The sequence below is a fragment of the Balaenoptera musculus genome, chromosome 15, assembly GCF_009873245.2.
Source record: "Balaenoptera musculus isolate JJ_BM4_2016_0621 chromosome 15, mBalMus1.pri.v3, whole genome shotgun sequence".
Classification (NCBI taxonomy): domain Eukaryota; kingdom Metazoa; phylum Chordata; class Mammalia; order Artiodactyla; family Balaenopteridae; genus Balaenoptera; species Balaenoptera musculus.
In genome coordinates this window covers 20,862,948-20,889,053 of record NC_045799.1, presented here as the reverse complement: position 1 = coordinate 20,889,053, position 26,106 = coordinate 20,862,948, and the positions used below count along the sequence as shown (strand labels likewise).

Sequence of the window (26,106 nt, the reverse complement as noted above, 5' to 3'; positions counted from 1 at the left end):
GTACTGCACAAGTCTAACTTTTAGAGATAACTTCCTTATGTTGAGTTGAATTCTGAACCCTGTATCATTTACTTATTACTCTGAGTTCTGTCTTGGGCTGCACGAACAATTTGGTGTGAAAAGTTACAGAGGCTGATGATAAAAATTGAACCCATGTTCCTCCTAAGGCATTTTCCTTTTCAGGCTAAAAGTAGTATGTTGAACAACTTTTCATGGGGGGATATGGCTTCCCTATTCTTCACCACCCTGAGGCCCAGTTTTTCGTTGTTTTTACCAAGAAGCCACTGTGGGTATCTGGTGTTTAATCTGCTCAGCACAGTGGGTTCTTGGCCCAGCACTTCCCAACCAACCACTGCAATTCTGTGATTCAGATAGGCGCTGCCACTTATTGTACCCCAGTCCAGGGCCGTGGTTGATTGGATCAGGCTGGGCAGCGGCCCTAAGCTGGGGGAAAAAGAGCCTTCCTCATCTCCCAAACAGACAACACACACCTGGGACTCCCGGTTCCCCTCACTGGGTCTTTCTCCATTACCACTTTATGCACTGTTATGTTCCTTTGGGAGGAAGAATAAGAGAAGCAAGCAAGCTGCACCAGGGTAAGACCGGCATCTGTAGTGTTCACTGCTGTATCTCTGGCACGTCCATCCTTGCTGGGTGAGTGAGTGAGTGATTGGTGGAGAAACTGTGAGCCTGAGCTCTGGCCCTGGAAGCAGCCTTAATTCCAGCTCCTGTAGAGAAGCCAGCCCCAGGGACTGAAAGGAGCTTGTCGAGAGGGACAGAGAGAGAAGGAAAAAGGCCAGGCAGCATTTGAGTCCCCGGTCGGTGCCTGTTGACCCTGAACCTTGCTGCCATCCTACGGTGATAGGATTCATCGTTTGCCTCAGCTAATTCCCACTAGGTTTCTGCCACTTTTATTAAGAGTTTGGTAATAATAGCAGCATGGTGGCCAGAACTCAATACATTGTCCTCTGTAATGTACAGTTGCGTGTGGCCAGTTTGGAGCCCAATAGGTCTGCCATCTCCTTTGTTCTTGACATCGCAGTGAGGCTCTTCTGTAGTCTCGTAGGCGCCTTTCTAGATGCTTTCCTGAAATTACAGTTTAATACCTTTTGGTAGTTTGAGATTAAAATTCAGTGCTTCTGTTGTATATCTTCATCTCTGAATTTGTACCTTTCACACAATTTTTCTGTTCCTTGTATCAGAGAATCTGAAAAAAACATTTCTGTTGCAGGTACAGAGGGACCGGGTGTCAGCATCTCTGAAGAGAGACAAAGTCTAGCTGAAAACTCTGCAACGACTGTTGTTTACAATCCTTATGCCGCCCTTTCTATAGAGCAGCAGAGGCAGAAGCTGCCGGTGTTCAAGGTACATTAAATAAGTATGTTCAGTCGTCGGCCTGAAGCAGCCTGCAGTAGCTTTTTTTTTTTTTTAAATTAATTATTTTTTTGGCTGTGTTGGGTCTTCGTTGCTGTTTGCGGGCTTTCTCTAGTTGTGGTGAGCGGGGGCTACTCTTCATTGCGGTGCACGGGCTTCTCATTGCGGTGGCTTCTCTTGTTGTGGAGCATGGGCTCTAGGCGCACAGGCTCAGTAGTTGTGGTGCACGGGCTTAGTTGCCCCATGGCATGTGGGATCTTCCCGGACCAGGGATCGAATCCGTGTCCCCTGCATTGGCAGGCAGATTCTCAACCACTGCACCAGCAGGGAAGTGCCCGGCAGTAGCTTTATACTTGGCATTGAAGTGAATAATCTCCTCTTACTCTTAATGATCCTTTAGACTGCAGCGAGCTCAGAGATACCCTTATCTGAAGGGATCGTCTGTTCAAAATATGTGTGTGTTAGTTAACTTTGTAAGTCTGGAAAGTCCTTACAGTTTTTTTTTGGTTAGATCTAACATATTGGAAAAACTGGAAGAAATGAAATGACATTCTTTTTTCCCCCTCTTTGCTTTCAGTTATGGACAAGTTCAAACATACAGAAAAGTAGAGAAAACAGCACAGCGAACTCTTATGCATCCATCTTCAACAAATTACCAACATGTGGCCAATTTTAGCTTTCTTTTTAAAGGCATATTTCTTTACCCAAGATTAATTAGAAATACGAGGTTGTTTCTGTTGAAGAGATTAACTCCCACTGAGATAGTGATGGGATTTTGGTATGGTTATTACATACCATGTGCACATCCAGACACGTGATTTTATTAATCTCATGAAATGGACATATACTCATAAGAGACCAAAGTATAAACTAGAATTAAGAGTATATTTATTTACAGTGAGCCGTGGTTCTCCAGTACAGATAATACAGTCCATGGACACACTTTTCTCCCTGTTGCCAAGTCCACATGGGAAGCCAAATTGTAATTAGGAAGTGGGCTCAGAGCCAAGGACGGTTTAGATGTAGTTGAAGGATATTTATTTCCTGTAGCCTCTGATGAAGGTTGATGAACTGTCCCTGCCTTGTATGATATCTCTGGAATGACCCGAGTAAGTGGGGCCACCAGCACCTGTGTCTCTCTTTCTTCCGGACAGTGTTGGGTGAAAGCTGCCCGAGTCCTTGCACTTAGGGAGTTTTTTTGTCTAGACTGTGCTAATAATGCCTCTTCTATTAATACGTTCTTTCTCCAAATGGATATGAAACAGCTGCCTTCTGAATTTCGCCAAGTCACCTCGATCAGACTTTTCTGTGGCCCCAAACGTTTTAGTTACTCCTGTACTGATAGATGCTGGGTTTCTTCTGCAGGAGATTAACCTCATCCATTACGTGTGAATGTAAACCAGTTTGACCCTCAGGAGATAAGATCATAGGTTCACCATTGAGGGACACAGTTTGAGCTGTGATGAAGTGTCTGGACTCGAGCTAGACTTCAGAGTTCAAACCCAGGCTTCATCATTTGTGTGCTGTGTGGCCTTGCTCACTGCCTGAGCTTCTGTTTACTTATCTGTCATATGGGACTAATGGTACCTTCCTCATAGGATTGTTACGAGGACCAGATGAGATAATCCACATAGAGCATTTAGTAAGATACCTGACATGTAGTAAACGTTGAAGTACAAGGATGATTATTGTTTACTGAGTATTTAATTTTCTTGACTCTTCTTCATCCTCCAGCTGTACTTATAATAAATGAAATAACATTAAAAAAAAGAAAGCAAGAAGGTATTCATAACATATTGAAATTAAAATGGTAAGAAAAAGGGTATAAGTTACTGATAAAAATCAAAGCAGAGCTTAAGCATAGTTACAATCTCATAAAATGTTAAAGATAAAGCTAGGAGACCAAAAGGATAAAAAGTTACCCATTCACCACCGCTGCCCCCATTAAAACTAAAAGTGAAAATTCCTTTTTAAAATTTTTTTAAAGATTTTATTTGATGTGGACCATTCTTAAAGTCTTTATTGAATTTGTTACAATATTGCTTCTGTTTTATGTTTTGAGGCATGTGGGATCTTAGCTCCCCGACCAGGGATCGAACCTGCACCCCCTGCATCGGAAGGCAAAGTCTTGACCACTGGACCGCCAGGGAAGTCCCAGTGAAAATAGCTTTAAAAATAGAAGTTGAAACTAAAGCAGCAGTAAATCGAAGGCTCACCCCCCTTTACCCCAATGCCATTTCAAGGCAGCCTTCCCCTTGGCTACCTCCTGTAGGCCGGCGTTCTCTTTGGGCCCTGAACAGTGCTGTGCAAGGTTGTCCTCTTACTTCCTTAAACTCAACCTCGCTGAAGCTCAGTCTGGTCCTCTGCACCAGCTCTCCTTGATTTCCCTGCCTGTGCCTGTCGGGGGTACCGTCATTCTCCCAGTCTCCAAACTGGAAATAGTTTTGTCATCTCTCTCTTGAATGTCACACGTCGGACTCCATTTGCAATGCTTTGTATTTAGCGCATGAAGTATGAGTTAATGCCTTCAGTTTCTTCATGCTTAAATCAATCTTGTATATTGCTGCCCAATTTTCTCGGAACACTTATAGCATGGACTGCCTCCTGGCTAAAGTCCAGATGCTAGCTCTATGTTCAAGGCTTTCACAGTGCGGCCCTAACTACACCTATTGTAATTCATTTCCAAGTCAAACCTGGAGCCTTTCGTGAGCATTTTCTAGCACACCTCGAATAGAGTTCATATAGTTTGCCTATTTCCATCTTCTTTCCTTTACTTATGTCATTTCCCTTTCCTGGAATACCATGTGTGTCTCTCTCTGTATTCAAATTTTCTTTCAAGTTTTCCCTGAACACCCACCCATCCATCCATCCATTCAACCATCCATCCAGCAGATGGATTTACAAAATATCATTTACAAAATACCTGTGAAGAGCCCAAACCTTTCCCCTTTCCCTGCCCAAAACAAGAGAAAGCACAGAGTCCAAGCAATCGACAGGAAAGCATCTAGACGAGTCCCAGAGTACCTGCAGCAGAATCTCCTTTGGGTGTTTGTAGAAATGCAGATTCCTGGGCTTCACCCTAGCCCTACTGAATCAAAAACCCTGAGGATAGGGCTAGGAATCTTCGTTTTTAACAAATATCCTAAAAGATTTTTACACTAAGATTTGAGAACTACATATTTAGACCCTAAATAATGCTAAATTCAAAACCCCAAACAGTCAATACCTTATTTAGCTGGGAAGGCAGCATCCTGTCTCTCCCAGTCTTCACCAAACACATTGTTGGTGTGGAGTCGGATGAGCTGAGCAGTGATCAGAGTGGGAGAATTTGGCAGGTTTTTACTTCATTCCAAACCAGGAATTTATGGAATACCTTTATGACTTTCCAGATCGTCGGGTGTGTCTGTAATCAAATGTGGGTACAGAAATACATTCTGAAGCTAAGTACATGGGATCTTGGAATTATCTGTGACTTTTCAGTGGCCAAATCAGTGTTTCTGCTCCTACTGAATGGGTTAAGGAAGGCCCAGTTGAAATATAGATGTAACCTATGGTTGCTTTATTGTGAACTTGGCCATAGAGGTAGAGATGAAAGCATATTCTTTTTGTTTGTTTTCACAAGTTAATAAATGAAAAAAAATTAAATTAAGTAATACATGCATGTTGAACAAAATTCAGAGGTCTCCTTCACACCCCTGCTCCCCGGCCACTTTCTTCTGCTCACTGGAGACAGTATAGTTACCAGTTTCTTGTTTTGTTTTTCCTCAAAGTAGCTTATACATAAAGAAGGATATATGTATTTACCCTTTCTCTTTTTTTAAATTTTAATTTATTTATTTTTGGTTGCATTGGGTCTTTGTTGCTGCGTGTGGGCTTTTTCTAGTTGTGGCGAGCAGAGGCTACTCTTCATTGCGGTGCGCGGGCTTCTCATTGTGGTGGCTTCTCTTCTTGCGGAGCACGGGCTCCAGGCGGGCAGGCTTCAGTGGCTGTGGTATGCGGGCTCAGTAGTTGTGGCTTGCAGGCTCTAGAGCGCAGGCTCAGTAGTTGTGGCACACGGGCCCATTTGCCCCGCGGCATGTGGGATCTTCCCGGACCAGGGCTTGAACCCGCGTCCCCTGAACCAGTAGGCGGATTCTTAACCATTGCACCACGAGGCAAGTCCCTACCCTTTCTTTAAAAACACAAGTAGTAGTGTATCATTCACACTATCCTGCACTTTGCTTTCTTACCATAGCAGACCTCATTGACCATTCCACATCAGTACAAATAGACATTTGTTCTTTTTAACAACTGTGTATTATTCCATTATTGAAGTGTTTCACAGCTGTGTAACCACTCCCCTGTTGATGAACATTTAGGCTGTTTGAATTTTTGGCTCTTATAAACAATACTGCAGTGAGTATGCCTGTACATACATCTTTGTTCACATGTATTAGGATGTCTGTAGTATAACTTCTTATAAGTGGAAGTCTTGAATCAAAGGGTATGTGCGTTATATATTTTGATAAGTTATTACACTCAGTTGCAGTTTTATCACCTTGTACTGATACCAACAGTACCTGCAATATATTTTGATGTATATTAGAAATATATTTTGACAGTTCTTTTTAAAATTTCCTTCCCTTTGGCAAACAGCTCATTTCATAATGTTTAAATATCTTTGTTTAGGTCTTTTGAGAAAATGTATGCCTATTTACAATGTTTGGTTATATTTTTTCAGCTTAGGAATCATATATTGTACTTGATAGAAAACTATCAAACAGTGGTGATTGTTGGAGAAACAGGATGTGGGAAAAGCACGCAGATTCCACAAGTGAGTACATTTAAATGTGTCTTTGTACTTAGATTTGATTGGAAGGATTTTGTAACTTGAGAACTCTACCATTTTTTTGCATTTTTAAGATCTTCTCTCAGAGAGGAAATAGTCAACCCAACTAGATGTTTTTTATTAAACTTTTGAACTTTTATTAAACTTTTAATTTCTTTGATTAGAAGAAGTAATGGTCATCTTCAATTTATTATAATTCTAACATAATAATAGAATAGCCATACTCTGAAGGGAACAATGGGAACTCATTTGAAGAGGTGTAATGCATAGTTTTTGTCCTCCAATAATTGCAGTTGAAGAGGTGGTGTAGGATGGATGCCGCTATAGTTGTGAATAAAGATTGACTGTTATAGAATTATGCAGTGCTATGGAAGAAACCTCTCTTAACAGGACGAAATTTTATCTGGTGTGGATAGAAGTGGAAAGAAGGATCAGGAAAGACCTCATAAAAGAAATGACATTTGAAATTGGGGAAAAAAATATTAAAAAAAGGAAAAAAAAGACAAAGAAATAGACCTTGAATGATCAGTGGGAGTTGGCTGGGAAGATGTCCTCATCCAGTGAATATTGTGGTTAGAGATATTGGGGTGGAGAAGTGCTTGGGGCTCAACAGAGTGGACCGGTAAGGTCAAGAGTGGAAAGATAGGGTGAAGTCAAAGTGTGTCTTAAGAGTTTCGACTTGGAGGGTGAAGAATGGTATTTAAGTGGTCAGGGATAAGAGTCCTTGCAGGTTTTTCTTTCCTTTTTTAATATAGATTTTTTAAAAAAATTAATTTATTTTATTTATTTATTTTGGCTGTGTTGGTCACTGCTGCACGCGGGCTTTTCTCTAGTCGCGGCGAGCGGGGGCTACTCTTCGTTGTGGTGCGCGGGCTTCTCATTGCTGTGGCTTCTCTTGTTGCGGAGCACAGGCTCCAGACGTGAGGGCTTCAGTAGTTGTGGCTCGCAGGCTCTAGAGCGCAGGCAAAGTAGTTGTGGCACATGGGCTTAGTGGCTCCGCGGCACGTGGGATCTTCCCGGACCAGGGCTCGAACCCGTGTCCCCTGTATTGGCAGGCGGATTCTTAACCGCTGCGCCACCAGGGAAGTCCCTGAATTTAATTATTTTATTGTATTATTTTTTAAATTTTTATTTATTTATTTATTTATTTATTTATTTATGGCTGTGTTGGGTCTTCGTTTCTGTGCAAGGACTTTCTCTAGTTGTGGCAAGCGGGGGCCACTCTTCATCGCGGTGCGTGGGCCTCTCACTATCGCGGCCTCTCTTGTTGTGGAGCACAGGCTCTAGTCGCGCAGGCTCAGTAGTTGTGGCTCACAGGCCTAGTTGCTCCGCGGCATATGGGATCTTCCCAGACCAGGGCTCGAACCCGTGTCCCCTGCATTGGCAGGCAGATTCTCAACCACTGCGCCACCAGGGAAGCCCCTAATTATTTTTAAGGAACTGTATTTTAAAAATAAGCATTGTGTTTTTTGAATAGGAAATACATTCATGGTACAAAATGTAAAAAGCACAAAGGAATAAGTGGTAAAAAGTGAATCTCCTAAGCTTTGCTGGTGAAAATAGATTATGTTATTGGCCCAAATATCTGCTCTCCCTCCCGTGGTAGGATTATTTCTCTTCCTTACCACTCAGTTCCACTTCTCTGAGACAGTAACAGTTTCCAGCTTCTTGTGGAGCTAAATATGAGTTACGGCCTAGGAAAACTGGAAAGGCTGAGGAACTAAAGGTCATGGCAAGAATGTGAGCAGGTTTTTGTCAACAAACTGTTTTGAAATTTCACAAACTATATGTGGAAGTTAGGTGATATTTTTGCCTAGAGCTCTGTCAAAACAATGGACTGTGAAAACAAGCTCTTTATAACAATTTTTATTAGTACCATTTTCTAGTGGGTGGAGTTCTTCCTAATCCCACGCTAACAAGAAGACCAGATTTGGTAACCCTTAAAAAGAGTGGAGGGAACTGAGATGGAATTCAATAACCTCCCTCTGTGACATCCACTGCCTCCTTTTTTAAAATATTTTTTAAAACCACTCATCATTGGTTTTTAGTATGGTCACATATTTGTGCAACCATCACAATTACTTTTTTAAAAAAAAAATTAATTTATTTAATTAATTTATTTTTGGCTGTGTTGGGTCTTCGTTGCTGCGCGTGGGCTTTCTCTAGTTGCAGCGAGCGGGGGCTACTCTTTGTTGAGGTGCGCAGCCGTCTCATTGCGGTGGCTTTTCTCGTTGCAGAGCATGGGCTCTAGGCGTGCAGGCTTCAGTAGTTGTGGCACACAGGTTCAGTAGTTGTGGCTCATGGGCTCTAGAGCACAGGCTCAGTAGTTGTGGCACACGGGCTTAGTTGCTCCGTGGCATGTTGGATCTTCCCGGACCAGGGATCGAACCCTTGTCCCCTGCATTGGCAGGCAGGTTCTTAACCACTGTGCCACCAGGGAAGCCACATCCACTGACTCTTGATGTCAACACTATACCTGCTTTTGCAGCATCTTTAAATTTCCACCTGTAAGCAACCATAAGCAGGCAGAAGTCTAAATCCCAGGTGTATTGAGAGACTGGCTTCATGGACAGATTTATTATTATGCAAATTGCTTTTCTTTCCCTTAACACTAGTACTAAGAGATTGACTACAAGAGTGTGTGTGTTTTATTTTGGATGGTAGAACTGTGTTCTGGTTATATGGCTTTGGTTTGCTGAGCTTGAATCCTAGCTCTTAGATTTTTACCTGTGTCCTCGGACAAAGCATATGACTTCTTTGTTTCCTTATCTCTAAATTGCTGCTGATGCTGTTACCTTCCGCATTGGATTTGTTGTGAGGATTAAATGGGGTTATGCATACCAGACAGTTCCTGGCACTTAGTGATGTACTCGGTGAATCTTAGCCATTATTCTTGTAGTTCTGTTTCTGCATTTGTGTTGATTGGGGTGGTTGGTAGTATTTTGTGTATGTATTCAGTGCAAGAGAGAAATTTCACAGTTTTGATGGCAAAAAAACCTACATTATCTAAAACACTCTGTTCCTTACAGGCATTTTTTAAATTATTATTTTTAGCTAGTTTTAGACTAACAGGAAAGTTGCAAAAATAATACAGAATTCCCGTATACCCCTTACCCCGCTTCCCCTACTACAATAATCGAAAGCAGGACAGTAACAATACCAGTAATCAGACTACAGATCTTATTTAAAGCTCATCAGTTTCCCCACCAAAGTTACTTCTCAGAAGATCCAGGATCCTTCTCCCTGGTCTCCTCCAGTCTATGAAAGTTCCCCATTCTTTCTTCATCTTTTATGACCTTGACATTTTTGAAGAGTACCAGGCATTTATTTTATAGAATGTCCCTCAGTTTGGGTTCGTGTGACGTTTTCTCATGACTAGAATGAGCTCATGCATTTTTGGCAAGAATCCCATAGAGATGATGTGTCTTTCTTAGTGCATCGTATCAAGAGGGTTGACATGGTGGTCTTACCACTGGTGAGGATAATTTGATCACTTTGTTAAGGTGCCAGGTTTCATCTGTAAAGTTACTGTCTTTCCCTTTGTAGTTGATAAATATCTTGGAGGAGATATTTTTAGACTGCAAATAATCTGCTTTTCAAACTATCACCTATTAATTTTAGCATCCCTCAGTAGATCTTGTCTGCAGCAGTTACTCAGGTGTTTCCCTAATGAATGATTTTCTCTATTCCTATTTCCTTTTACATTTATTAAATGGAATCTTCTGTAAGGAGGAACTGTCCTTTCTCCCTCATTTATTTATTTATTCAATTATTTATGTGTATCGGTATGGATTCATGGATATTTATTTTGTTCTATGGGTTAAAATCCAATATTACCATTATTTATTTTGTTGGTCAGAATGGTCCACCTTTGGTCATTTAGGAGCTCTTTCAGTTTGGCTCCTGTGTTCTTTCTAAAAGCCTCCATTCATTTTTTTTGAACACTTCCTTACTTTCTAGTAACACAAACTGTTTCAGGCTTGTCTTATGTTTTTCCTGCACTAGCCTTGGGATCAACCACTTCTCCAAGGAGCCCTGGTTCCTTTTATTGGAGAACGGTGTTTAAAAATCAAGAGTTGGGTGCTAGGGTGCTCATTGTTATTGAGGTGTCATTGCTATAAGTCTCAGTGGGCAGATTTAGGAAATATATATGAATACTAAATCCCTACATAATCCCACTTACATATCTGTATCAATCTGTATATATATTAAAAATCATGAATTTATTCTGATACTTCGTTGATTCCAATCCCACATCATAGGGCTCATTCTAGCCTTTCCTTATTTGTAACTCTTCTTCAACAGTGAGAAACTCCATTGTCTACAATGTATTTATTTATTTGTTAAATTCTAAGGGACATATAAAATAGCTTCTGAATTGCTAACCCATACCCCTAACATTTACTGAGTAGATTACAGCATTTAGGTACAGTTCTTTCCATCTCTGGCCTTCAGTCAAGATAATACTGTTTTCAGTTACTTAGGTTGGTTCTTCTCCACCCCCTTCAGTGCGATCAGTTATTCGCTTGTAATACAGAAAGGGTCATTTGATAGTGTTTGCATTTCTTTTGGTTTCCCTCCACATCCTGGTTGTTTTTGTGTATTCATTTGGGTTCTTGAAGAGTACGTGCAACATGACTGTGGTTCTGAGAGTCAGAGCTACACAAAAAGCTCTACTTAAAGCATTGCCCCTCCCTCTTCGTCCCTGCTGCCATGTTTTCATTCCTCCATTTTTCCACCCCTTTCCTACCAAGCCTCCGTAGTCAATCATTCTCTTCTCTTTAGTTTCTAGTTTGTCCTTCCTTTATTTCTTTTGAACAAATGAGCAGATACACGTATGTAACAGTATTTTAAATCTTTTTTCTGTTATAGAAGTAATATATATTGATTGTAAAACAATTTAGACATGATGAAAACGTAACTCTGATAACCCCTGTTATCCATTTTGGATTTTAAAAAGCATATAATCAAATAAATACGTAAGAAATAAGTATATGTGGCAAATAAATACAGAAATAAATCAGATAATACATATAATCAAATTTAATGTATACTAATAAAATCTAATGGGATATATACATGTATATAAAGTCTGATTTTTTTTTTGCAATAACAAATGTTGTTTTATTGGTCTTTTTAAAAGAATCTAATTATTTTTATTTACTCTGACTAAAATATTTTGTATGGTTGATATTTATTGAGTTGTCTCTGTGTATACTTTAAAATTCTTTGTTCTACAGATTTAGCACTGTTCTGAGTGACCCATGGATAGTTTTTTTATTCCTTGAGACAGCTGTAGTACGGGGAAATTTTGTAAGACTGGGGAGTTAGAATGTTGAATTTATGCCTTAGTTCTTCTGATTATCACCTCTGTTGTGAACTTAAGCACATGACCTAACATTTCAAAACCTCAGATGCCTCATTTGCAAAATAGTTTTTTAAATCTCTGCTGGGAGAAGAACCATCTGTTAATTCTTTTCTCAGTGATTTTAACACAATCCAGGGTCATCTTGGGGGAGATTGTTTCTGGAGAAGTGGTGTCAGGTGTATACTGAAACGTGATTTTATTTGTAGTACCTTGCAGAAGCTGGCTGGACGGCCGAAGGAAGAGTGGTGGGAGTGACCCAGCCCCGAAGAGTGGCTGCTGTTACAGTGAGTTTCTCTTTTGTTGTAAAGACTCTGTTTGTGTCTTCTATTTCAGTGACTTTTTCCTTGTTTCCTAAAAGCTGCAAATGAATATGATTTGCAGCTCCTCAAGAATTTAATTCTTCACTTGAAAAAGAACTATGATTATTTTTGTAAAATTGATACCTGTGCATTGTGAATTTTTATGTAGTAATAAAGTACAGAAGTCAAAACAAAAAAAGTAGCTAAAAGCAAAACAAAACAAAACCCAAATCTCACCACCCAGCAAAAACAGTGTGAACATTTGTGAACATCATTTCAAGTTTCTCTTTTATGTTCACATAAAAATGAATGGTTGGCTGGATGGATAGAAATGATTTTATAAAAATGGGTTCATAGACATATATTTGCTTTTGTTGAATTTAACAAAAGAGGAAACTTCAGTGAAATAGGAGTAATTACTGAACTTTGGATAAATAATTTTTCACTACAAGAGAATTTTTTAAAGCTTGCAAACTAAGAAAAAGGATTACAAAAAGCTTTAGGGTGTTACTTATTTTTGGAACTATGTTATAGGTAGTTGCCTATCACAAGAGTAAATTAGCGCACTGATTCTTTCTACCATTCCTCCCTCCATTTGTGATAAATGCAGTGCTATAATTTTTATTTCAAGATTTATAAATATATATTCTTTTCTGTAATCATAACTCCCACAGGTATTTAACTTTAATTCTAGTTTAATAATCACTAATAATTTTCCAAGGTTTTGCCAACTTTGAATTGCTCATTTCACTTTATTTCTTGATTGGCTGAATTTTTTTTTCTTTCTTTTTTTTTTAAATACTTCCTTTCTAAATCTAATTCTTTTTTTTAAATTTTTTTTTATTTTTTAATTTTTGGCTGTGTTGGGTCTTAGTTTCTATGTGAGGGCTTTCTCTAGTTGCGGCAAGTGGGGGCCACTCTTCATCGCGGTGCGCGGGCCTCTCACTAATGCGGCCTCTCCCGTTGCTGAGCACAGGCTCCAGACGCGCAGGCTCAGTAGTTGTGGCTCACGGGCTTAGTTGCTCCGCGGCATGTGGGATCTTCCCAGACCAGGGCTCGAACCCGTGTCCCCTGCATCGGCAGGCAGATTCTCAACCACTGCGCCACCAGGGAAGCCCTGGGCTGAATTTTATATGCCTGAGAATGTTTGATTGTGGTCTTTGTTGATATACAATTCTTGATTCATCCTCTCTAGGAGCTGTGCAGACACTGCTCCACTGTCTTTTGGCCTGGAGATCACTGTATAGAAATAGTCTGAGGTCCAGTGGAGTTTTTCCACTCCCCACCTTCCTGACCTACTTTTTCTGCTTGAATGCTTGTAACATGCTTGTTTTTGTACCAGGATATGTCTTGATGCTGATCGTTCTGTCTCATTTTTTCTTAAGTGTGGAAGAACTTTTAATCTTCAGGCTCAATCTCATTGTATCAGGCAGGTTTTCATCCATTATTTCTTGGCACACTTTTCTGTTCCATTTATTTTTTTCTCTTTTCTAAGAGCACCAATTAAGTGTATATTAGATCCCCTTTGTCTCTTTTTTAGTATTTATCACCCTCTCTGGAATCATCTGTTTTCCAGTTTGTTTTGTGATATTTCTTCAAGCCTGTCCACAATGTTCATGATTGTTTATTTAACAATAAACAAATTTATTCTATTTTGATTCCTTTGTATCTTTATCTGGGTCTCATAATCACTTCTTTGAATGCTTTTTTGTTTCTTTACTAGCTAGAGAAGTGAATATTTAGAATGGGCAGAGATATTACAATACATTACAAATTTTAAAAGCTGATAATACCATAAACATTTTTTAAAAATCCAGAAAATAACATAGTATTTTTATTAACTGACACATTTCTCTAAATCTTTTTTCCTGCAATTTTTGGCTCTGTCCCCACTGACCACCTCTTCACTTGACATTGATTTCCCATTATTTTCCTTCAGAGAGAGTAGAGCAGTATTTTAATGTTTCTCTAGCATGGGTGATTTAGATTTGCTTTTTATTATTGATACTGTGGAGAAGCTCCTTTGGCTTTGTAGCATTTGTAGTATTGTGTAAATTTGGGGAATTATTCTCACATTTGGGAAAAGCCTCTCTGTAACTTCTTTCATGTTCAGGCTGTGAGATTTGGAGGATGTCCACAGATTGGTTTCTGACCTGTACATTTGAGACCTTGTTTCTCCTCAACTGTGCTTTGACTTTGTCTCTTCTTTAAGTTGTTTTGGCTTAAGCTTGTGATTTCTTTGAAACTGGATTTCTTTGGCTGAATTCTACTTCTGTTTCTTTGGGTAATACTTTTGCAATTTCTTTTTTAAACTGCTTTTTTGCTCATGTTCCTTTCTTTCCTTCTTTCTTAGTTGGCTTTAATGCAGTGGGCTGTGTTGGTATTTTTATGATAACTACTTATCTTTGAGTGGGCTCATTTGCTAGCTGCAGAATTGTGAGGTTGTTCTGGTCTGGCCTCTCACCAAATCTCTTATTGTCCTTTGCTGGTGGGGGATGAGGATGAGGATGAGGATCTGGTCCAGCACGCCTTAGTGATTTGAGAGGCCTGTTGCAGCTCATGATAAGATTCTTTGGGCTCTCTGATTTGGGATTGATACTTGCTATTGGATTGCCTGCCTTCTCCTCCAACTCCCCCTCCTTTGTGATTCTTTGCTGTCAAAGTGGGTCTCCACTGAGACATTTCCTGTGTCTCCTGGGTCTGAACACACTACTGCTTCTTGTCTTCCTAATACAAGGCTTGTCAGCCCTGCCTTTTAAGGAGGTGACACTTACTTTAAGGAAGCCAGCAGCCCGCTCTGGTTGTGAGGAGGCCTGGGCCTCTCTTCTAGATTCAGACCTCACAGTATTTGGCAGCTGTGTTTCCTAGTTTATTGTTTGGGCTTTGTGCCAGTTTCCTTCTTTCATTGGAGATGCAGGTTTTGGTTGATAATATGTTTTATTTATTTATTTTTTTGTTTTAAATTAGCTCTGAGAGAGGGAAATGGGGGGCAAAGATGCCTTTATTTTGCCATCTCTACCTGGACAAGAAATTAATTCTATTTCCTTGAGTTATTTTTACTCCTTATTGAGTTTTAATTATTGTGTAATTCTTTTTCCCCAAAGTTCATTTTAATTGTCTTCAAAGTTAGACATTATTGGTAAACATTTCCCAAGTCTTCTGCGTGTGTGTAAAAATGGAGATAACGGTTTGGCAACTAGGTTGCAATGTTAGATGTAACCTTTTATGTCATGAAAGGTGATTCACTTACTTAAAACATTTGAACAATTTTTTCTGTTTGTGGTTTGGAATCCCAGCTCTTAATCAATTTGCATTTTTCCTCCAAATTTGTAGCCATGGATAATTTCCAAGAAACCACATGCTTTCTCTTAAAGAACAAAGAGTATATAAATTAGCTGTGTAGTATTAATAGAGCTGTCCAGTTTGAAATGCTACATCTCAGAAAGTACTTTGTGTGCAGACTAAAATCTGGAAACAGTCTCAGAGCCTAAGAACAGATTACACAAGCCATTGGCAGATCTCTGCGAGAGGCAGTTCCTTAATGAGTATGTTCGTTGGACTCATATAGTCTGGGTTTGACTTCAAGACCAGGCCCTGCCTTGATCTATGGTTCAGGACAAGCTCTAAGCCTGTCTTATTTCAGTTTCTTTCTTTGTAAAAAAGAGGGTCTCTTGCCCACCTCACGGACTGTGTACATGTTTAATGAGACAAAATTTGTGAAAGCTTGGAGCACAGCACCTGCACATAGGAGGTGCTCAGTGATTGGTGACTGGTTTTTCTTTTGACCTCCTTTTCCTATATCTATTCGTTTCTATTAAAAAGATATGTTTATCCAGTCTAATTGATGAGGTTATTGGGACTAGAACTTAAACAGTAGAGGTAAAAATCTATTAAAGAGCCAACAGAATATGGCCTTTCAAATGTCCAGTGGTGTGATCATGCTGGATAAAATTTCTAAAAAGGAATTTGAAATTAAAATCCATTTTGTAGCAAATGTATACAAATAGTGAAGTAATAAGAATAAATATGTTTGGCTTCATAAAATGATTACATTTTTATGGAGAGGTTGGTTCATTTATGCTCATTCTTACGAGCCAGTTTCCCCCATAAGCTCCAGTATCTCTATGCACACATTCGCTGTTTGTACCATTTTTCAAGATTGATAGTTTAATGTTCTGTAGGGTTGAAATTGAAACAATAACAATAACAAAACTGTCCCTGTGAAACACTGGTTATTGGGAGCTATAACCTCCAGAGGGAGAGCAGTGTAGGATGAGTTTCTGGTTTCATAAGATGTTTTGAAAGATTGCATGGTGTTCACCAGCTGTTCGATGACGGATTCTGTCTTGGCCTCTTAGATCTGTAATTTCAAGTCATCCGGCAGAACCACTTCCGATCTTCATCTCCTCTTCAGTTTCGTAAACACCAATGGTCAGATAACGCCCGGTGTGCGAGGCTCGCAGAGCTGCGTGCAGGGAGCCTCTGGGCTCCTGAGCCTGGGGCTGCTGCGGCCCGGTGGCTGTAGCTGGAAGCTCTGCCTCAGGACACCTCCTGTGTCAGCTCATGTTCCAAACTCAGGATGCAGGGACTCCATGGGGAGGTTGCCTCACCTGTGAAAGGAGGAGATGAGATGCATGGGGGTTGGTTGGTGGGCCAGGTCCCCAGGAAAATTCTATAATCTTGTTTCCCTTTTGTTCTTTATTAGTTAGATAGTTTACATAATGAGCATTAAACTCTCTTTTCTTTCAAGGTAAACTAAGTTATAAGCATTATTGTTCTTCCACTTTTATGTTTGTTTAGTATTTCGGATATTTTCTATTAATAAGTTAATAGCCTTTGAATGGCCTTCTGGAGTAGTAGATCTTGCGGTTGGATTCTTTTTTCTCTTTCCTACCCTCACCTTTTATTTGTCATCTATTGGTAAGTGAAAAATATGTCTGTAGTTTATGGTCTTCATAATACATTATGTATTTTGTTTTCTACTTTTACTTTATTACGTTAACTTGGATCCTTTGTTAATCTTCTCATCTGCCTTTTGAAAAGTTTTCAACCTGCATTCTTGTCCCTATTTCCCCTTTTAATAGTTTCGGTAGCTGGGACACTGTTGCAAATTGTTTTAGATTATCTTGCTCTGGAAACGTTATTCTTTTGCTTCCAAGGAGAAATGAACATGGCCAAGTATTGAATTTGATCGTTCTTGTTCCCTTGCCTTCATGGTCCAGTGGAAGTTGTTTTATTTCAAGGCATGAAGATGTGGAAATTTGTCCCTAGTTGGTGTGCTAAAGAAAGCTTTAGGAATAGGGTGAATCTTGAAATTTCTTTTTCCCTTTTTGCTTCACCCACCAGGAAATCTAGAGCTGAATTTGTGGCTCAACTTAAATAACTTAGGCATATCTGTGTTTTAAAAATTTTCTCATTGACTTTGATCTTTTGAATTTTGTCTGTAATTTCTTTGATCCTGATCTGTAACATGTTTACATGATTCCATTTTTATTCTTATAAGTTGCCTCAAGTCAATTATAGAATGAGGTGAGATACATAAAGTTGATAGCTGCAAAGTTTATCACACTAGTTTTCTAATAACCTGCCCCTTCTCTTCTCATTTCCCACTGTGTTCAACATACTATTTAAAGAATAAGTGACCTTTAGATTTTCCATAGTACGTGCTCTGGGCAGTAATTTCTGTGTCTCTATTTTCAGCATGATCTTTCTTCCCAAAGGTTGCAGGGAGAGTGGCTGAGGAAAGGGGTGCGGTGCTGGGCCACGAGGTGGGCTACTGCATCCGCTTTGATGACTGCACCAACCCACTGGCTACGAGAATTAAGGTGAGGTGCGGAGCTGCTTTTCCTATTGTGAATAAGGGAGATTCTTTGGGGGGAGATAAAAACATGCAGCCATCGCTGCTGACTGAGGCACTGATACTGTGGCAGAAAGTGTATGAGAGCATCCTGGCCCTCAGGGAAGTTAATCTGCTGGGAGGTGCAGAGCTCTTTCCGAGTCCTCGCATCTTAGCCCAGAAAGGACCTTGGAAGTAGAGTTAAGCCCCCTTGGTTCTCCAGATGAAGAGGCTGAGGACCTGGGAGGCTGAATGACCTACCTGACATTACGTGCGCATTGGTGATGGAACCAGAACTCAAAACTGACCTTTCTCATGTTTGTTTTATTGTTTTCCCACCAATCCACCTAGCTCACTAAATATAGAAACTTACCTGTAAAAGACTTAAAAACAGGAACAAATATTGGGTGGGCCAAAAGGTTTGTTCATTTTTTTCCGCAAGATGGCTCTAGTAGCACTTAGTTGTCTTTAACTTCACTCGAGACAATTTTGATAAATTGTATGTGACAGCTATCATAATCAGCGTGTGTTAAAAAGACATCAAAATTGGTGAATTTTTGTATAGCCATTTTAACATTGAAGATGGAAGGAAAAAAAGCAGCACTTTTGGCATATTATGCTTTATTATTTCAAGAAAGGTAAAAACGTAAAAAAAAGATTTGTGCAGTGTATGGAGAAGGTGCTGTGACTGATCAAACGTGTCAAAAGTGGTTTGCGAAGTTTCGTGCTGGAGATTTCTTGCTGGACGATGCTCCAAGGTCAGGTAGACGGTTGAAGTTGATAGACATTAAATTGAAACAATAATTGAGAACAATCAACGTTATACCATGCGGGAGATAGCTGACATACCCAAAATATCCAAATCAAGCGTTGAAAATCATTTGCACCAGCTTGGTTATCTGACTAGCTTTGATGTTTGGGTTCCACATAAGTTAAGCGAAAAAAACCTTCTTGACCATATTTCCGCATGTGATTCTCTACCTAAATGTAATGAAAATGTTGCGGTTTTAGAACAAATTGTGACAGACAATGAAAAGTGGATATTGTACAACAGTGTGGAATGGAAGAGATCGTGGGGCAAGCAAAATGAACCACCACCAACCACACCAAAGGCCGGTCTTCATCCAAAGAAGGTGATGTTGTGTATATGGTGGGACTGGAAGGGAGTCCTCTATTATGAGCTCCTTCCAGAAAACCAAACGATTAATTCCAACAAGCACTGCTCCCAATTAGACCGACTGAAAGCGGCACTCGATGAAAAGCATCTGGAATTAGTCAACAGAAAATGCATAATCTTCTATCAGGATACTGCAAGACCGCGTGTTTCTTTGATGACCAGGCAAAAACTGTTACAGCTTGGCTGGGAAGTTCTGATTCATCCGCCATATTCACCAGACATTGCACCTTTGGATTTCCATTTATTTCGGTCTTTACAAAATTCGTTCTTTTTTAATAAATTTATTTATTTATTTATTTATTTTTGGCTGCGTTGGGTCTTGGTTACTAGGCGCGGGCTTTCTCTAGTTGTGGTGAGCGGGGGCTACTCTGTTGCGGCGCGCAGGCTTCTCATTGCAGAGCACAGGCTCTAGGCGTGCAGGCTTCAGTAGTTGTGGCTTGTAGGCTTAGTTGCTCTGCGGCATGTGGGATCTCCCCTGACCAGGGCTAGAACCTGTGTCCCCTGCATTGGCAGGTGGACTCTTAACCACTGCGCCACCAGGGAAGTCCCTACAAAATTCTCTTAATGGAAAACATTTCAATTCCCTGAAAGACTGTAAAAGGCACCTGGAATAGTTCTTTGCTCAAAAAGATAAAAAGTTTTGGGAAGATGGAATTATGAAGTTGCCTGAAAAATGGCAGAAGGTAGTGGAACAAAACGGTGAACACATTGTTCAATAAAGTTCTTGGTGAAAATGAAAAATATGTCTTTTATTTTTATTAAAAAACCGAAGGCACTTTTTGGCCCACCCAATAGTATAAATTGATAAAGTGTAGAATTCACAAATGTTATTTGCACTAATTACAACTTTCCCATTTTCACATGACCATGGATTTTATATGTGTGTTCTTTGACCTCATTGCTACTAGTAAAATAATTAGCACCAATAGTAATCAGTGTAAATCAACTCAGCAGTGTCCACTGTGTATACCACTGTGCGAATCAGCGTCTCCCCAGTACTGTAAACAATGAATGAAAATGCTCTGATGAAATGAATATTGGTTGTTAGAAACTCAGTTACCTCAGCTTGCAACAGAGGAAAGCTGAAAATAGATGATCTAAATGTAGTGATTTGTAAAAATGTGGGCCTTGTTTTCTAAGTTTCTGTATTTTGTTACCTTTGACATTCATTTTGCTAGGTAAAGGGGTTATTCTTCTATACCATCAAATATATTTACACGAGCTAATTTTTAGATAAGTTTCAGTGGACTGCATAACCAAATGATTCTTTCTAGAGGGTCTTTCATGAAAAGTTTTGTATTCCATTGGGTAGTAATTTCAGGGCACCCAATTCTTGACTGGTGGTCTGTCATTGGTGGCAAGTTCTCATTTTCACTCCTATGTGTGTATGTGGCAGCTCGTATCAGGTCCAAGAAAAATATGATGGAAATGCACCCTGCTTTGAAAAACAAAACAAAAAGTAAAAATGCGAAGATACAGTGTGTGAGGGAAATGTTTAACTTTGTTAAAGTACTGAACTGTTTTTGGGTGAGAATAACAGCATCTAGTTGTTACTGCATTTTTCTGAAGCATTTTATAAACATTCATTAAGCTTAAATGATAATAGCTGCTGCCTTTCTTGAGCTCTCTCTCTGTGCTAGGGCCTGTGCTAAGCACTGTACATGTACTGTCTCACTCAATTCTCACAATAACCCTGTGAGGTGGATTCTTTTATTCTCTCCATTTTACAAATGAGGAATCAGGCTCAGAGAGGGTAAGTAACTTGCCCAAGGTTCACACAGCTAATAAGATGTAGAGCCGAGATTGGAACTCCCAGCAGCCTGACACGATAGCTTGTGTTCCTAACCACAACCCCATCCAGCCTCCCTAAAATAATATCAAATGAAGTTGAGGTTAATAACCTCAAGCTGCAAGTCTGCGGTCTTTGGGGATGTTGTAGGAATGGTGATCTCAGACTCACAGCATCCCCCTGGGCAGACACAGGTTTGTCTTCACTGCCTGTTCATCAGCAGCAGTACCAGTGGTACAGGCTCAGAGGAACTGGGGCTTAGCCAGTGCTCACAGAGTGAATGCGTGTGAAATTTTGCTAAAAGATTTGCAAGCCCCAGCTGAGGATCCCATCTTCGAAATCTTGTTTGTGAACCATTCCATTGCTTGATAACCAAAATGTTGGGGCATTTTCTCACAGTCCTTGGTGGGAATTGTCTTGTACACACACTGGTGATGAGGTTGTGTGTGTTTTGGTTGTACTTGAACTTCTTGAATTATTTCTAAACCTTTGTGTTTCTGTGTTTTAGTTTCTGACCGATGGAATGCTGGTCAGGGAAATGATGGTTGATCCATTGTTAACAAAATACAGGTAAATGTGTTTTTCCCTTGATAAGTTTCCTAAAGTTTCAAAAGTACACAAGTAGATTGAGAAGCATTTGTGTTAATAGATGGGATTCGCGACCATGCTCAGCTTTCCCAAAGCTTTTCTCCTTACTTTGGCTGTTACCACCCTTGATGTTCTTTTCAGAATTTACAGACAGTCAAAACTGGGCTCATTAAAATCCCTGTGTTATTTGAACAGTCTGTTGACTTGTTTTTATCTTGCTGGAGGGCGACAGCAGAGGCACAGCACAGAACCTGGCAGCATTTTGTTGAATGTAATATGCAGAGTCCAAATAATTATTTATACTTTCCCTTTCCTTGTGTGTCTCTGTCCATTGCTCATGGCGTTAAAGTGGTCCCACTCAGGCTCTGTGGTATTCTGGGAAAGGATATCACATTTGACTCACTGGTACACACGTGGCACAGCTGAGACCATGTGCCTCTTCGTGCTGTTTTCTGCAGTTTAACAGCCTTTGGATGGGTGGGCTGTGTCCCGATTTTTATGTGCTCTGTGGGGTTACATGTTACATTGGAATTTAAAATCATGTATTAGATCCTGTTGGAATCCAGCGTGGGTGGTAAAACTCTTTAGAAGTAGCAATAAATACACCATTTTCTTCACCAAGATATGTTGATGTCACCATTTTTATTAGCTTAAGAGTTACCTCCTTGTCAAAGAGGAGTTATTTAGCGTTACTTTTGCTACAAGGTGATCGCATGGGGGCTAAATACCTAGCAGTCCCTTTGATGGTCTGAATACCCAGCAGTCCCTTTGATGGTCTGAATACCCAGCAGTCCCTTTGATGGTCTGGATGGGCTTGTGCAGTGGTTGGTTTGATGCTTACTGAGATTGTCCCTCTGATTCTAGTGCCATCATGCTGGATGAAGCGCACGAGAGGACCTTGTACACCGACATTGCCATTGGCCTGCTGAAAAAGGTATAGCTTTGCTTTTGTTTTTGTTTCGTTTGTTGTTTGATTAGGAAAGTCATTGTAGCAATTTAGAAAATCCAACAAAATACAGAGGAAAAAAATGAAAATCATCTGTCATCCTGTTCATTCAGAGACAGTCACCGGTACAATGTTGGTATGTTTCCTTCTCTTCTTTTTAATTTGTGCATCTTTTCGTGTGTGTACATGCGTCTGTTTTGGCAAAGTGGGGATTGGATTGTATGTTCTAAGTTGTCTCTTGCGTATTTCTCTTAACGTTACATCAAGATCATTTTCCTGTGTGATTAAATATTCTTTGAAGACATTATTTTTAGTGGCTCTATAATCACGTCTCTACCATAAAGTATTTGACTCGTCCGTTACTGTTAGGCATTTATATGGCTCCCAGGTTTGAAGTTATTTTAAATGATGTTGCAAGGAGCACCCTTGTAGTTAAATATGTTGCATTTCTGTTTCTTTTCATTCTTTCGCTATTTATTATAAAAGATTTCAAGCATACCCCAGGGTAGAGAGAAGGATTTAATGACCCCCCTGTGCCCATCATCTGGCCTCAACAGTTACAGCCCACAGCCAATTTTGTTTCAACCTTACCTGCATCCTCTGCTCCCTTCCTGTATTTTCTGGTTGTTTTCTTTGGACAAATTCCCAATCACAGGAGTCCAGAAAGAGGTGATAGAGCATGGACTCTGGGTCAGACTGCCTGGCTTCAAATCTGACTCTGCTGAGTTTATTCATCTCTAAAATGGGACAGATACAAGTTTCTCTCTCTGTGCTGGTTTACTTTCCTATCTGATAGCCACTAGCCACCTTAGATTTTAATTAGTTGAAATAGAATAAGATAAAAAATTCAATTCTTTAGTCACACTGGCTATATTCCAAGGGCTCTATAGCCACATGTAGCTAGTGGCTACCGCATTGGGCAGAACCTCTCTGTCTTTGGAGAGTGTTCTCTTAGAGCTGCCCTATGACATAATCTGTTGTGAGGCTAAACTCAGAAAATGTAAAATTATTAGGATGGAGCCTGACACAGGGCCACAAATAGACTATGAGGTAACTTTCCCATTGGGAGGATGTCCACAGCTGGGTGAGGGGAAGGTGGGCTGGATTTCAGAGGCCCCTAGCCTCTTTGTGCTGTGCGTATACTCTACAACTGTACTCCGAGACCCTGGAATAGCACATAATTTAGTATATGCTAGCTGCTGTTGTTATTGTTATTTTCATTATTAATTTATTCCTTGGCCAAAGATTTAGGCTTTTTGATACTTATGAGGAATTATCCCACCAGGTTATTGCCTTCTGAGGAATGGTATAACAAGGGGGCCTATTTCACTGAATCTTTGCTAACACTGAAAATAAATCTTTGCCAATGTGAAGGATGAAAAAATAATCTCGTTGTTACACATTTTTGCTATAATTTATTTGATCATTTCTCCTATGCCTGTTGATCATCTGTTTCTTTGAATAACTGTTAGTATCTTTTGTCCATATTTCTGTCTTGGTGTTATCATTTATTGTTTGTTTGCTTTTGATGTATTTTTTCATACTTTAACTGTATATACATAGATTCTGACTATCCAGAGACCCAGGTGTCAGGAAAAAATGATTTTACTTCTGGTAAATTCAGATTCAGGTTTTAAAGCTCCTTTATACTCTCTATCCAATTTTTTTTTTCGCTTTTTATCTTGGAAAATTTTGTCACTTACACAGTTAGGAAGAATAGTCTAATGAGCCACCTTTTCACCTATGACTTAACAGTTACCATTTGTGGTTGGTCTTGTTTCATCTTTAAGCTCCCCCCCGCCCCCCACAAAAAAGTACACACACTGGATTCTTTTGTAATAAATTTCAGATATCAGGTTATCTCATCTGTAAGTATCGCACTATTATCATTGTCTTTTTTTATGTCTTCTTTTTTAGATTCAGAAAAAGCGAGGGGATCTTCGATTGATTGTGGCTTCAGCCACCTTGGATGCAGAGGTATGAGCATTTCCCCCTCTCGCCCTCTGTCCCCAGTTAGCACTGGGATTGTTGGACATGTCCTTGGGAAGCTACCTGCAGCAAGAGCTTATCTTTGGCAGGATGGCCTACTTTCTTTATGGGACCATCCGATGTCCTAGATTCCATGTGATCAGAGGAAACTCCTTTTCAGCTTGTGGGTGGAAACTAGCCTGTAATTAATTGAGTTCATAATTATACCTATTTGTCTTGTTTCTCTACATACTATGTTTTCCCATACAAAGGCAATTTCTTTTTATTACTCTAGTAGGAGGCTATATTTCTTGAATTTATGACTTTAGCATTTATACTGGGGGTACAGTTGAAGTTTTCCCTGTACATATAATAATTTCCATGCTATAAATTTTTATGGCTAAGTTTACATTATTTTTCTCTTTTTTTAAAAAAAATTTTAATTGAAGTATAATTGATTTACAATGTTGTGTTAATTTCTTTTTTTTTTAAAGATTATAAAAAAATAAATTATTTATGTATTTGTTTTTGGCTGCATTGGGTCCTCGCCGCTGCACGTGGGCTCCCTCTAGCCACGGTGAGCAGGGGCCACTCCTCGCTGCGGCGCGTGGGCCCCTCACCGCGGTGGCCTCCCCCGTTGCAGAGCACGGGCTCCAGGCGCGCAGGTTTCAGTAGTTGTGGCACACGGGCTCGGTAGTTGTGGCTCATGGGCTTCAGAGCGCAGGCTCAGCAATTGTGGCGCACGGGCCTAGTTGCTCCACGGCATGTGGGATCCTCCCGGACCAGGGCTCGAACCTGTGTCCCCAGCATTGGCAGGCAGATTCCCAACCACTGCGCCACCAGGGAAGCCCCTGTTGTGTTAATTTCTGCTGTACAGCAAAGTGATTCAGTTATACAAAAAAAAATATATATATATTCTTCTTTTTAATATTCTTTCCCATTATGGTTTATCATGGGATAGTGAATATAGTTGTCTGTGCTATGCAGTAGGTCCTTGTTGTTTATCCATTCTTTTTTTTAAAATAAATTTATTTATTTACTTATTTTTGGCTGCATTGCATCTTCGTTGCTGTGCACGGGCTTTCTCTAGTTGCGGCAAGCAGGGGCTCTTCTTTGTTGTGGTGTGCGGGCTTCTCATTGTGGTGGCTTCTCTTGCTGCCGAGCACAGGCTCTAGGCACGTGGGCTTCAGTAGTTGTGGCACGTGGGCTCAGTAGTTGTGGCTTGCAGGCTCTAGAGCACAGGCTCAGTAGTTGTGGAGCACGGGCTTAGTTGCTCTGCAGCATGTGGGATCTTCCTGGACCAGGGCTCGAACCCGTGTCCCCTGCGTTGGCAGGCGGTGTTTATCCATTCTATATATAAAAATTTATATCTGCTAACCCCAACCTCCCACTCCATCCCTCCTCAAACCGCCCCCCCCTTATTTTTCTCTTAATGACTAATATTTTAGTTCAGACAGCAGTTCAACTCAACACATAATTTTGACCATTTGCTACACACACACACACACACACACACACACAGAAGCACAGTTCTGGCTATAGGTGATTCATACACTCCCTGACTTCTCCGGGAAGCAGACACATGAATAGATATTTGCGGTTCACTTTGTTCAAGGTGCTGAGACAGCCAAGGAGGGGGTGCTCACTTGCTAGTCATCTGGAGGTTGTCCAGAAGCTTTCGCAGAGGAGGGACATCCCACCTGGGTTGGAAAGATGCACAGAAGTTCTCCAGAAGGGCAGGGGTGGGGCAGTGCATCCTAAACATGCACAGAACCACAGGGGCATGAAACCATGTGTTCAAGGGGCCCTGTGGTCCCCTACGGGGGGTGATGTGCCCCCAGTCACCTCTCTGTCTCCTTCCAGCTTCTTCAGTGCTCCTTACACTCCTGCCTCACCTTGCTGTTCCTCAGAAAAACCTAAGCAAAGATGTTTA

The 26,106-nt window shown here is 40.4% G+C and overlaps 1 protein-coding gene across 4 annotated transcripts in view; it reads left to right on the top strand.

Moving 5' to 3' along the window:
* Positions 1–26,106, top strand: part of DHX35 (DEAH-box helicase 35) — a 72,356-nt gene that overhangs the window by 5,489 nt on the left and 40,761 nt on the right. For all 4 annotated transcript variants that reach the window (XM_036827017.1, XM_036827018.1, XM_036827019.1 and 1 more), the window contains exons 2-8: positions 1,232–1,365; positions 6,095–6,187; positions 11,777–11,854; positions 17,590–17,694; positions 21,180–21,241; positions 22,124–22,193; positions 24,123–24,182. In XM_036827017.1, the coding sequence (XP_036682912.1) occupies positions 1,232–1,365; positions 6,095–6,187; positions 11,777–11,854; positions 17,590–17,694; positions 21,180–21,241; positions 22,124–22,193; positions 24,123–24,182 (602 nt within the window). The remainder of the gene's footprint in view (positions 1–1,231; positions 1,366–6,094; positions 6,188–11,776; positions 11,855–17,589; positions 17,695–21,179; positions 21,242–22,123; positions 22,194–24,122; positions 24,183–26,106) is intronic.